The sequence below is a fragment of the Aquarana catesbeiana genome, linkage group LG07 (assembly GCF_042186555.1).
Source record: "Aquarana catesbeiana isolate 2022-GZ linkage group LG07, ASM4218655v1, whole genome shotgun sequence".
Lineage (NCBI taxonomy): Eukaryota > Metazoa > Chordata > Amphibia > Anura > Ranidae > Aquarana > Aquarana catesbeiana.
Genome location: NC_133330.1, coordinates 290,918,435 through 290,933,221, shown reverse-complemented (window position 1 = coordinate 290,933,221; position 14,787 = coordinate 290,918,435). Strand labels below are relative to the sequence as shown.

At 42.2% G+C, this 14,787-nt stretch overlaps 1 protein-coding gene across 2 annotated transcripts in view; it reads left to right on the top strand.

Annotated features, from left to right (window-relative positions):
- Positions 1 to 14,787, top strand: part of LRP8 (LDL receptor related protein 8) — a 370,766-nt gene that overhangs the window by 241,242 nt on the left and 114,737 nt on the right. For both annotated transcript variants that reach the window (XM_073593521.1, XM_073593520.1), the window contains 2 exons: positions 11,140 to 11,508; positions 14,150 to 14,272. In XM_073593521.1, coding sequence (XP_073449622.1) covers positions 11,140 to 11,508; positions 14,150 to 14,272 — 492 coding nt within the window. The remainder of the gene's footprint in view (positions 1 to 11,139; positions 11,509 to 14,149; positions 14,273 to 14,787) is intronic.

Here is a 14,787-nt window from a genome sequence, read left to right as displayed (position 1 = left end):
GAAGGCGCAGAATAGAAAACTTCTTGGTCAAAGGAATTTTTTTTAGACGGTGTATGTGGTTTTCTTTTAGAAACGACATTCATTTTAAAACTGAATGTTAAAAGCAAGAGAAATTTTCAAACGACATTCTTTCATTCAGCGAACGTACAAAGATTTTTCGTAATATTCTCGTCTGAAAATCAATACCAAAAAAAATCAAAAAATCAATGGCCAGCATAAGGTTCAGTTCACACCTATGCAGTTTGCTTTTGATTCTGCAGTGCTTTTTGCTGTGCGTCTTTGCAATAATCGCTACTATAAGGGGTTCAATTATACTGTGAAACCATGAAAGTAATAATATATAGTACTTATATCAAACAAATAATTTTATATAATAATTTTTTCATGGATATGATTATTTTAAATATAATGCACAATAGTGATAAAAGTTTACTTTAAATGTAATTGTAATGCCTTCTATTACCTCCTGTCTATCAGCCTCCACCTTCTCTGGGTTCAGATGATGATCTTCCCTGCACAGTCTTTTAAAGTGATTTTTTTTTTTCCAAAACAACAAACCTGTTATACTTACCTGCTCTGTAATGCTTTTGCACACAGCAGCCCTGATTCACCTCTTCTGGGGTCCCCCACCGACGCCTCTGGCTCCTCCTGCCTTCAGAGTGCTCCAATAGCAAGCTGCAAAGTATAATTTAGAGCGCCCCTATGGCAAGGTAAAAAAAACTTCTGCCTTTAGTACCACTCACTTCCTGCCCAGGACTACATGTCCCATGAGGCATTGCTCCTCACACGTTCACAGGCACTTGTTGATATGTATGGACAGTGTACTGAGTTGTATGTGTGCTTCACTGTATTTCCTGATATTTAAACAAATAATGAATTCTGTATGCAGGCCAACTAATCGGCTGGCTGATTAATCAATTTTGAAAATAGTTGACAACTATTTTCTTTGTCGATTAATCGATTAGTTGTTTCGGCCCTACACCTGATAAACAGTATGCTGTGAACAAGGCTCTTCGCCCAAACATGTTAGCAGTTACTCTGTACTTGGTAATTATTGAATAAAGAATTTGGACGAATTGCAGAGTGCAGGTGCTTTCCATATAAACATATTCCGAGTTTGTGACGAGTGGGAGGTCGTCTGAACCTGGCACCTGGAGAGAAGGTACCAGTAACCGACACGCATATTTGGAGGTTTTCACAGTTAGAGCGGTGCTACCCTGTGTGTACATTTCTATATTGAGTTGGCCCACCCTTTGCATCTATAACAGCTTCAACTCTTCTGGGAAGGCTGTCCACAAGGTTTAGGAGTGTGTCTATGGGAATGTTTGACCATTCTTCCAGAAGTGCATTTGTTGGTCAGGCACTGATGTGGACGAGAAAGCCTGGCTCACAGTCTCCACTCGAATTCATCACAAAGGTTTTCTGTCGGGTTGAGGTTAGGACTCTGTGTAGGCCAGTCAAGTTCCTCCACCCCAAACTCGCTCATCCATATCTTTATGAACCTTGCTTTGTGCGCTGGTGCGCAGTCATGTTGGAATATGAAGGGGCCATCCCCAAACTGTTACCACAAAGTTGGGTGCCTGAAATTGTCTGATGATGGAGGAGAAAGCCTGGCTCGTAGTCTCTGCTTGAAATTTATCCCAAAGGTGTTCTATTGGGTGTGCAGGCCAGTTAAGTTCCAAATAATTTGAGCTGGTTTTATCTTTATAGCCATGATCCCCTGCTCTCTTGCTGTATCTTTGTAGTCTGTCTTTGTGAGAAGTTCGTTCTGTCAGCCATTCCTCCTATGCAATCCTGGCTGATTGGCAATAATACCCCCACCCAACTCAGTATAACTTTAGGCCTTCTCAAGGGGATGCCCAGGCAGGGGTTGCATTGGCAACTATCATTTTGGATAAAGTATTCATATTGGATTAAGTATTACACTTCGGCTCAGCACTTCCGCGAATGCACAAAGCGAAAATCTACAACAGACTACTGCAACACACTAAACAGACTACAGGTGTCCTGATTCCCCATAGAACATCTCTCATCCAGTCTGCTTCTCAATCCCAGTCCCACCACTCTGTATCCTGCACTCCCTACTTTTCCTTCTCACAGTTGCATCCTCTCTCCTTAAACTTTCTCTTCTTCACCCCTCTTCTCCACCCCACAGATTATATATATCACCCTCCCTCCTGTCTTCACCGTATTACTGCATTTATCATCTCCTGCTTATTTTGAATCCACATACCAATAAAACCTCCAGGACACTGAGAAGTGTCGTCCCCCCCATAAGTAACAACAACATAAGTAACACTCCCATATCATCTCTCTCTCCCTTCTGCTTCTCCTAATGTCTGGAGATATTTCTCCAAATCCTGGACCGCCATCATTTACCTTTTGGCCAACATACCCAGCACCCCCTATCCTCTGCCAGAAGCCGCAATCTACACAATCTAATTTCTATTCCTCTTCTGCCTAGAACCAGCCTTCCCTTTTTCTGTGCCCTTTGGAATGTCTGCTCGGTTTGCAACAAACTTACCACCGTCCATGACCTATTTATCACAAACTCCTTCAACCTACTTGCAATTACGGAGACATGGCTTCAAGAATCTGACTTTCCTTCTCCTGCTGCCCTCTTCCATGGTGGCCTCTCCCAGGCCTAATGGATGGAAAGGAGGTGGTGTTGGGATCCTCCTATCCCCTCAAAGCACTTTTCAGGTTCTTCATTCACCCCCCTCTCTCTGTCCCTCTCCTCATTTGAAGCTCACTGTATTCGTCTATTTTCTCCAGTTTCGTTGAGAATTGCTGTGATCTATTGGCCTCCTGGACCGGTATCAAGCTTCCGACTTGACGACTTCTCTGCCTGGCTACCTTACCTTCTCTCTTCTGAAATCCCAACAATCATTCTTGGTGACTTCAACACCCTGTTAATCTGAACACTCCCGCTACTTCTAAATTTCTGAACCTAACCTCCTCTTTTGACCTGACACAATGGGCAAATGCTTCTACTCACTCTGTTGACAACTGCTTTGACCTCATATTCTCCTACCTATGCACTCCACGCAACCTCTCCAACATTCCTTTTCCTCTCTGATCACCACCTTATTAGTTTCACTCTCTCCTTGTCTTCCTCCTCTTTGCCTTCCAACTACCAAATAATTACCCGTAGAAACCTTTGCCATCTTAACCCTTCACTTCTTTTTTCTGCTACAGATTGTCTCTATGCCAAAATCTCATCCTTGTCCTGCCCCAACCTGGCCACTTCTATCTACAACAGTTCACTGTCATCCACCCTGGATACCTTGGCCCCCTCGCTATGCACAGAATCAGGCCCTGACCGCTAAAACCCTGACAGACATTACCAAAAGCCTCTAAAAACAGCCGTGCTCTTGAGCGTCTGTGGCGTAAGACAAAGTCACAGCAAAATTTCAGCCAATATAAATCTGCCCTAGAAAAATACCATTCCTGTCTCCACGCTGCCAGACTTACTTTATCACTCTCATTGACACCCTCTCACGCAGTCCCCGTTAACTCTTTCCTACTTTTAATGCTCTACTTCGTCCACCATTACCTCCATCCACTAACTTAATCAATGCCCAGGAGATTGCTAATCACTTCAAAAATAAGATTGAGACAATTCGTCTTGAGATCTCCACTCTACAGATATCTCCTTCACTTTACACTCTTTGTCGTCCTGTACAATCAAAACTCTTGTTTAACCCAACCACTACAGAGGAAGTCAATAAACTTTTTTTCTAACGCCCACCTAACCGCCTGCCTGCTGGACCCCGTTCCTTCTCAAATGCTACAGTCACTCTGACTTTATCCTACACGCTTTACCTCATATCTTCAACCTCTCCCTCTCTACTGGCATCTTCCCCAACCCTCTGCACTACATACACTAGTCACTCCCATACACTGGACACCACCAATCTTAACTTAAGACCCATCCCCTCACTCCCTTTTGCCTCCAAACTCCTTGAACATTTAGTCTACAACCAACTGAGTGACTAGCTCATTGAGAATAACCTTCTTGATCCCCTTCAGTCTGGATTTTGTCCACAGCACTTCACAGAAACTGCTCTCCTAAAACTCACAAACGACTTACTAATAGCTAAGACCAACGGTCATTATTCCGTACTCTTCCTCTTGGACCTTTCCGCTGCCTTTGATACAGTTGACACATCACCCCCCTCCTCCTCAAAAAAACTCAATTTGCTTGGTGTCCATGGCTCTGCTCTCCGTTGGTTCGAATCTTGCCTATCTCACCGCACCTTCAGTGTCACTTACAACTCTACTTCCTCCTCTCCAACACCTTTTACCGTTAGGGTTCCCCTAGGTTCTGTCCTTGGACCTCTACTATTCTCGATCTACACATCCTCCCTGGGTCAGCCTCCTATGGCTTCCACTACCATTTATATGCCGATGACATCCAAATCTATCTCTCTACCCCTCAGCTCACCCCATCAGTCTCCTCACACATCACTGATTTACTAACAGACATATCAGCCTGGATGTCACACCACTTCCTCAAAATGAATCTATCTAAAACTGAGCTCTTAGTATTTCCTCCCCCACATGCCCCTTCCCCTGACTTCTCTGTCAAGATCAATGGCACAACTATCAGTCCGTCCCCACATGCCAGGCTGTTAGGGGTACCCTAGACTCTGAACTGTCCTTTTAGGCCCACATCCAATCCCTGTCCAAATCATGCTGCCTTAGCCTCCGCAACAGCTCTAGAATATGCCTCTTTTTAACCAATGACACCCCCAAGCCTCTAATTCACTCCCTGGTCATCTCTCGCCTCGACTACTGTAACTCGCTTCCTCATTGGACACACAATCCCTCTTCAGTCCATAATGAATGCTGTTGCAAGACTCCTACACCTTACCAACCGTTCAGTGTCCTCCACCCCACTCTGCCAATCCCTGCACTGGCTTCCACTCACCCAACTAATAAAATTCAAAGTGCTAATAATAATTTACAAATCCGTCCACAACTCTGCCCTCAGCTACATCACTAACCTAGTCTCAAAATACCAACCAAGCCGCTCTCTTCGGTCCTCCCAAGACCTCCTGTTCTCTAGCTCCCTTGTCACCTCCTCCCATGGTCGCCTAAAAGATTTCTCCAGAGCTTCTCGCATCCTTTGGAACTCCCTACCCCAATCTGTTCGACTGTCCCCTAATCTATCCATCTTTAGACGATTCCTGAAAACCCTTAGCTTATCCTGCTTCTAACTAATACACTGTTTTACTTTCTCCATCAGCTCATCTACCACAGCTATTAACTTTTGTCTCAATTGACCCTCCCTCCTAGTTTGTAAGCTTTAGCGAGCAGGGCCCTCTGATTCCTCTTGTACCAAATTTTAATGTAACTGTATAGTCTGCCATCATTTTGTTAAGCACTGCGCAAACTGTTGGGGCTATATAAATCCTATATAATAATGATAATAATAATTTATTGGAGGGGGGATTATGGTGTGAGGTCGTATTTCAGGAGTTGGGCTTAGCCCCTTAGTTCCAGTGAAGGGAACTCTTAGGCTACTTTCACACTGAAAGCGTCGGGTGTTGGGCAGGGCCTTTTGGGAGCGGTGTATACAGTTAAAGTGGCTCTAAAGTCAAATGCTTTTCACCGTAATGCATTCCCTGCATTAAGGAAGACAAAAAATAAAACACCCCACTAACTGTTCTACCCACCTCGCTCCCTAAACACTTACCTGACTCTTGTCAGTACTCCAGCACCACTCCTCCACTTCCTGGTCTCAGAAAACACCGTGAGAGCTGCGGGAGCCATAGGCTGCTGCTGTCAAACTCCTGTGATAAGGAAGCGGGAGAATGGATTACCGGCACTGTGTGTGTCTATGAATGTACACAACCCAGCTCAGGAGCATGTGTGCATGTGTGCCCCCATAGTCTCAGCTTGATAAGGAGGCACCTGGAGCAGAGAGAAGCAGATAGCATTGGCTGGAGAATTTCAGAAGAAGAGGCAAGGGACCGCTTTGTGTGTTATTGTTGGACAAAGTAGGTAAGTATGACCTCCTTCTTTTTTTTTTTTTTTTTTTTTGTTAATATCACTTTTTAAACATGTACACTGCATCCTTTCTGCAGCTCTACCTTTGAAAAAATAAAGAATTCTTGTTTCTTATTTCTTCAGTACATCTTATAAATGTATGCACAGTAGGAAAACACTGCAATGTAGGATCTCCTCTTTTATCAAACTGTAGACTGTATACCACAATTGTATACAAAAATCTATTGTTGCTTATGTGTTTGTCTTCTATGGCCTTTGTTATGTTGTGTGTGTTCAGTACAGAGCCCAGGCTCATCCTTTGTCTCTGTATTTGATAGAATTAGTGTTTTTCTTGTGAAGAATTATTCCCATCTGCTCGCCAGCCTTGACATTCCATAACTGATAAACAATGGTTTTTAATTAGAATGTTCCTTCCTTGAGATACAGACTTTGCCTTTTTATCTCCATGAATAGAGACATTTCAGGGCGTAAAATAATTGGTGTTAGTCGTGACAGCAAGAATGCTGTGGAAATAGCCTGATATGAACGCGTGTTCCTGGAACGCTGCACAGAGAGCAATAAAGAGGATTAACTGAAGAGTTGAGGCCCAAGGTGGATGGGGAACACAGGGCCTATGTCCCACCAAACTACAAAAAAGAGAAATTTGGCAGTCTAATGCCATTACAAAATATATACATTTACAGGCACAGGAGGACCAGTTTAGGTGTTACCGGTGGAGAAGGAACATGGAGAGTAGAGGTTATTAGCGTTACCCCTGAGCTGAGTGAAGATATCCTTCGTGCTACTTTAAGTAAAAATGGTGTCTTAAAGCAGAAATATGTGATAATGTGTAAAAACCAGCAGCAAAACCTAAAGGTGTTCACAATACACAAATTTAAAATGAATATTAGAGTGATCTCACGCGGTCATGTAAAATCACACACAGCACGATAAGTATCAAACCGTTCCTGAAAAGTGCAAAAATATAAAAAGTGCATATAGGATACAGTGCACAATGTGAAATGTACACTTCAAGTGTACAATAGAAAGTATTCCAAAATAAAGTGCAAAGGAAAATATCTCCAAAAGGATGTGCACTCTGCATAAGTCACTCCATCCGTTTAAGGTACAGCAGAACGGGGTGAAATGCAAAAATTATGAATGGGAGTAATAAATAGTCCTTACAGGAGAGCAAAGTTCAAAAGGTGGATGTATATAAGGTGGCTAAGTGCAGTGATGAAAAAACGAAAAAAGTTCATGAACAACTCCACAGATGGTCTCCTAGTGACAGTGGTCTCACAGAACTCTCACCTTTATACATATGAAGAAATCAGCATCAACGATAGCACCAGGTAAGTTGGTCTTTATACAGCATCCAAATGGAACCCAGACAGATTCTCATCCATTAACCATGGCTCTAGCAGTTTCTCCTCAATCTCTATTTATCTCCATGCAGCTGTCATAGTATACTCCAGTATAATGTAGGTAATGCAGTTCTAAAGAGAAGAGAAAAAAGCCTCCAATGGTATAGTATGTTTGGGTAAACTAAGAATACATTTATTAAAATGCTGTAAATTGGACTCTTACATTAAAAACAGTTAAAATAGTCAAATAAACAGAAGGATCGGTGTTCAAAGCGCCTTCTCACGTTACTTCTGGTATTAGTCTGCTTACGGCCACTCCCTAAGCGTTACGTCACTTCTCGTGACTTCATCTGGGGACAGATGACGTGACGTAACGCGTAGGGAGTGGCTGGGAGTGGCCGTAAGCAGATGGATGGAGTGACTTATGCAGAGTGCACATCCTTTTTGAGATATTTTCCTTTGCACTTTATTTTGATACACTTTATATTGTACACTTGAAGTGTACATTTCACATTGTGCACTTTATCCTATATGCACTTTATATATTTTTGCACTTTTTAGGAACTGTTTGATACTTATTGTGTTGTGTGTGGGTACCCCCGAGCTGCTGCTCCTGGGGACCTTTGAAAGCCATACCTTACCATTTCCAGATGATCTGTCTATCTTGAGTAAATGAGTTAGTAAATCGCTTTTCCTGGGGTTAAACTAAGCAAGGTGAAAATAGATATACTGTAATTATTGGGGTGGACTATGAACTCACATGTTCATAGTGTCTCCCCCAACACTAGGGAAACCACGCTTGTTCGTATCGCCAATCATCTCCGGCCGCTGAATGAAGCTGCAAGTTCGATCCTGGCATGTGCAGTGATGCCAGCGTCCTTTCCCTGCCCTATGCATTTCATCAAGTGACATTTTCCTGAAGCTCTGAGACGATCGGCGATACGACCAAGCGTGGTTTCCCTAGTGTCGGGCTTGATGCTATGAATATGTGAGTGTTTTACCATTTTTAGTAAAGCCTGATTTTAAAATGTTATTACACTATGGTAGCCTTCCTTCTGTCCTGCCTTTATGTACAATCGGGACCCATATGAGAGGGCTCGTTGGGAGGAACTACATTTGGAGCCATTATCGCGGAATCATTAAGAGATGCTGGTTTATAATATCAGCCATTAACTCTGGTGAGTTAATTTAGTGTGAATGGTGGAGGATTACACTTTAGTGGCAAAAGATTTATCTTTAAAAAGGAGTCGGCACCAATGTGTAGTTTTTTTATCTTGGTACTTTCTTTGCCTTTGGATCACATAGGGCCTTTTTTATTGATTTTTTTTTTTTTTTTTTTTTTTTTTTTTGATTGCTTTATGACACATTGTATATCATTTTTGTTGCATATATATATATATATATATATATATATATATATATATATATGTGTGTGTATATGTATATATATATTTATTTATTTTGGACCTTATTTTTTACACTCTATTTAGCACTTTAGCATTATGCAAATTTTTCCCATCAGTGCACTATCATATTGGATTGCTTGTATATAATATCATACTTATATTATTTAGTGTGTATTTGTTTTCGCACATATTGCATGTGATTGGTAATCATTTTAAATATTTCACTATCTGGGAATATAATTTAGTGGATGAGCACAGAGGGTAGTTTAGATCAGCGCTGCTTGCTTTTTTTCATATTGGGTTTTTTTTGGTGTTTTCATAAAAATAGTAGTGGTAGTGGTCTGTTTTTTACATTGTTTAATATTTTTTCATATGAGCTGCGGGGGGGGGGGGTGCTAATGAGTGTACTCATAGTGCATTGACATGTGCTTCAGCTTTCAAACAGAAAGCCCATAAAGATATACAGGTGAAAGTCGGATGATGGATCTGTTGGAGCTCACATTGCACCTATAAGCTACTAATTGCAGGTGAAATGCTTTCCAGGCTCCTGCAAAAATATGTGCATTTATTATCTTTTCTGCAAAGGTGAACTTATCCATTAAAGTAGTTTCAGTGGGCTGGGGTTCGCGCTACTAAAGCCCTCTTGTAGTCCACTGACATGTCCTCCACCTTTTAAATAGAAAGTTCGTACAAAGGTATGGGCTGAGAGCTGGAGGACAGGTCTGCAGGAGCCTGCATTTCACCCGTGATTTACTGACCACTTGTGCAATGCTTTCCAGGCTCCTTCAAGAAATAATTACAAATGCACATTTTTTTTCTGCAAAAATATGTGCATTTATTTTTTCTATAAAGGTGAACTTATCCTTTAATCCCCGGTTCACATTGAGGGCAGGTTTGACTTCGCACGATTTCAAACCGGCAATGCTGTCAGGGGCGATTTGACAGACATCTGTGCGGGTTCATGCACAGATGTCTATTCAAATCACCCCCAAAGTCACCAAAAGTAGTATGTTGTTCAATGTTGGGTCCTCTATACATTGGGGGTCAGTGGGAAGAATACTCCTTATATTGGTCAGTGGGAAGATTTTCCATTATAAAAGTGGTCTGTGAGAAAAATGCCCAATTCATTGGTGGTCAATGTTGGGCCCTCTATACATTGTGGGCCAGTGGGAAGAATGCTCCTTGCTTTGGTGGTCAGTGGAAAGATTTCCCATTATAATAGTGGTCTGTGAGAAAAATGCCCAATTCATTGGTGGTCAATGTTGGGCCCTCTATGCATTGGTGGTCAGTGGGAACAATCTTTTCATTACAGACTGTGAACATGATCACTGGTGTCAGTGATTACTTAGGAAACCAGGGGAGAAGCTCCACTGGTCCCATTCCGATGGTTCTGCTGAGTGGTATTGGTGCCAAAATTATGTGGGCACCATCAGGCAGGAGATCAATCCATCACTGCTCAATGGAACCCTTAGGAACTTGTGGCGGAACCCTGCTGGCAAAGGCTGGTCTATAGACTCTATACCATATATACTCGAGTATAAACCGACCCGAATATAAGCCAAGGCACCTAATTTTACCACAAAAAGATGGGAAAACTTATTGACTTGAGTATAAGCCTACGGTGAGAAATGTGCAGCTACTGTAAGTGGAAAAGAGGGTCAACAGTGCCCATTTGCATGCCTCACTGTGCCCATTTGCAGCCATAGGTCCCCCAAACTTCAAACTCGGTATTTAAGGGTTCCTAGATGCCCCCTAGCTGCAGCCAAAATTTGGGGTCCCTGGACCCAAAGGGTCCCGAAATGACATTGCTGCAGATGGACACAGTTGACCTACTTTGGGGCCCCGTATCTCGGGGCCACTTGGTGCTAGGAACTCCAAATTTGGTGTGCAAACCCAGTGGAACTAGCACTACAACATATCTAAGCTGGGGTTCCTAGCACCAAGTGGCCCTGAAATATGGGGCCCTAAATTCGGTTCGGAAAATGTCAAGCACTTTTCTGCAACAGAGAATGACATTTTCCGAACCGACTTTGGGGCCCCGTATCTCGGGGCCACTTGGTGCTAGGAACCCCAGCTTGGATATGTTGTAGTGCTAGTTCCACTGGGTTTGCACACCAAATTTAGGGTTCCTAGCACCAAGTGGCCCCGAGATACAGGGCCCCAAATTCGGTTCGGAAAATGTCATTCTCTGCTGCAGAAAAGTGCTTGACTCGAGTATAAGCTGAGGGGGGCATTTTCAGCGCAAAAAAATGTGCTGAATAACTCGGCTTATACTTGAGTATATACGGTAAGTTATTATATTGCATGTAAGTTTTAGAGTGTATTAAGTTTTGTTCTATAACCAACCATTCATGATCTCTGTGCCCTCTCTGCAGGCTGCCCCCGTGGTGAATTTCAGTGCAGTAACAAGTTTTGCATTGCTACCAGTTTTGTGTGTGACGGTGTGGATAACTGCGGTGACAACAGCGATGAACAAGATTGCTCTGTGATTACCTGCAAAGCGGGACAGTTCCGCTGCGGAAAAGGGATCTGCATTCCCGAGAAATGGCTGTGTGATGGACAGGCTGACTGTGCAGATCAGTCAGATGAATCTGAGGATCGCTGCGGCCTGAAAAGTCAACCTCAGGCGGTGACGCAGTGCGGGGCACAAGAGTTTCGCTGTGGCAATGGCAAGTGTATCCACCTGAACTGGAGATGTGATGGAGACGAGGACTGCAAGGACAAATCTGATGAGAAAGATTGCCGTAAGTACAGTGTCCTAGGGACTGACTGCATGTAACAGAAGATACTTTTTGGTTTAAAGATTTATGGGTTAAAGTAGAAATCCAAACAAACAAGTAAATGCACAGGGTAAATACATATTAGTGACGTGTTTTACTTGCCAGTGTTGTGATCCGCACACCTACGCCCCACTGCAAAGCCAGGCAAGCAACACCATTCTTTGCTCTCACAAATAACAGATATTTGTGTGACCTGTCTGCTGTTTTTGACAGTAAATGGGCCTCATCATACTGCACATTTGTTTTTCCATAGGCAGGCTGGTGACACATTATCCGAATCTGAAAAATATCAAGTCACCTGCTTGTTATACAGTGTGCCAAAAGTATGTAAACCACAAGACAACCAGAGCAGAATTTACAAAACAAAAAAAAACTTGTTAGATGTAACTGATCCCGTATGTATATTTATTTATATGAATGGTGTACTTATTACTCTTCTTTTTCTGCTTTATGCCTCAATGGGAATTTTTTAATGTAGCAGAAATTAATCAATCGGAGAGAGCTGCTGACCATGCAATGCGCAAAAAATATCTTCATGGATTTTAATAAAAATGTTTTTGTTTTTTTTCTTTTCTTTTTATCTACAGGGAGTCTCAGAAGTCACCATACATAGTGAAAACTGGAAATTGTTGCTAAATGTACCTTTCATTTACAACAGTGGCTTCTCTTTTAGGGTATCTGAAAGTATAAAAATATATATATAGATATAAAAATATAATGAGTTTGTTAATTTTTCCTATGTATGAAGACTTTTGGGACACCTTGTATTATTAAATGCAAAAGCTAATGCCGTGCAATAACTCATGACATCAAGTCACATGTTGGCTTACATTGTTGGTTGCCATAGATTACAGTACATCAACTATGTGCACAGTGCAGTAACCTACCACAGCCAGTCAGCTTTCAGTGTACTGTAGTTAAATCAGTAAAAGGACCATTCCGATTGGATGAGTGTGTGTGTATGTATGTATATATATGTATATATATATATATACATTTTAATTTGCCTTATCTAATTACATAAGTGTTTATTTTATAAGCAGTCCCCTTAAGGCCTCATTCATGCTTTCAGGCATCCAGTGTAAATTGTGGACATATTTCCACACTCAGGATAGACCACTGCAGCGTAGAGTTGCCCATAGTGATAAATGGCGGTATGTGGGTATGCTCCTTGCTTGTGTAAATCCCCGAACATGGCTTTGATACATATAGGGATTCTATGGGTGACTGTACACTGCAGTTGTTCTTCTCGGGCATAAAAATGCGCAATTTATGTTGGATGCCTGAAAGACTATTTGTCCACGAGACCTTTTTTTAAAATTTTATTCTGATGTCAGAAAAACCCAACATTGACATAAAACCTTCTCTAGGTGCAACTGGGCCTTGTCCTTCTAGATAAGTGGTCTCCAAACTGAAGCCGCATATGGCCCTTTGCTTGCCTTTATCCGACCTTTGGGACACCGTTCTATCCACAACTGACACTAATGATGGGACACCATTCTTTTGACTTACACCAGTGGTGGGTCAGTATTCCTCCTATAGACGCCAATGATGGGGTGCTATTCCTTCCACTGATACCAACAATATTACACCATTTCTTCCACTGATACCAATAATGGGGCACTATTCCTTCCACTGATACCCACAATGGGGCACTATTCCTTCCACTGATACTAACAATAGGGCACTATTCCTTCCATTGATACCAACAATGGGGCACTATTTCTTCCACCCTACCAACAATGGGGCACTATTTCTTCCACCCTACCAACAATGGGGCACTATTTCTTCCACCCTACCAACAATGGGGCATTATTTCTTCAACTGATACCAATAATGGGGCACTATTCCTTCCACTGATACCAATAATGGGGCACTATTCCTCCCACTGATACCAGTAATATGGCGGAGAGAGTTATCACTGCTCCAGGAGCTTTTGACAGACAGGAAGTAAATCAATCTTGGTTCGGAGGTCGTAGGTGCTGGCAAATGCTGATAACGATGAACATGAATAAATTCTGGATAGCCGCACTCATAGATTAGCCTTGTTTATTTAGAAGGTGCACATCAAATTCACAAATCACAGCAGACAGGAAAGAGCTGACGTTTCGCACTAACGTAAGTGCTTACTCATAGCATAGCTATGAGTAAGCACTTACTCCAATGGAGCACTATTATTATTATTATTACTCCCACTGATACCCACAATGGGGCACTATTCCTCCCACTGATACCAACAACGCGGTACCATTACTCCCACTAAAACCAATGAGGAGGCATTATCTACTCCCATTGAGGCTGGGGCGTTTTCTACTCTGTCTGGCCACAGTCTCAGCCCCCCACCCTCCCCCAGGGCCTGAAGAACAGAAAACTGGCCCTTTGTGTAGAAAGTTTGTAGACCCCTGTTCTAGGTGAGTGACTTATACATCTGCTGAAAAGCAAAAACACATACAGTAAGCCTTCTAGTTACTATTGTATGACTTTTGTAACTGTCAAACTACTTTTTCCATTAGACATAAAAGATGATGTGGGTCAAAACTGGCATTTACCCCGGAATTTCCTTTTATTGGAGGTGAATAAGGTTTCACATGTATTATTCTTGCAGCTGTTGTGACCTGTCGTCCCGATCAGTTCCAATGTGGGGATGGTACTTGTGTCCACGGAATGTATCAATGTAACGGAGTCCGAGACTGTTCAGATGGCAGCGATGAGACCGGGTGCAGAACTGGTGAGCCCCTGTTAATAAAACCAGAGTATTTTATGTAGAGATGTATCAGAGTTAGGTGGATTGTCATTAGTGAGCACTCAACACTAAAGAGGTGATCATAGGAGGGGAAACTCATTACAAGTGCAGAATGTCCCTTGCAATTTGTGCGCTTGTTGCCGCTTATAAATTGATGAGCTGATTGCTATTTTTATGTCTTTGCATTATTCATATATTGATTAATACAGTCTAAAATATACCAATGAACATACTAGAAATCGCGCTGGAAGATGTAAAATTAGCTGCTTTTTAAAATGAGTTTTTTAAAGTATAACGTATAGCACAGCAATCTAGATTTTACTTTAATAAAATATACCAAATGATACTTTGTCTTAATACATTTAAAGGGGTTGTGAACCCTCAGTTTTTCACCTTAATGCATTCTATGCATTAAGGTGAAAAACCTTTTGTACTGCAGCCACCCCAGACCCCCCCCTTTTTCTTACATGAACCTGATCGTTCCAGGGACGAGCACAGCA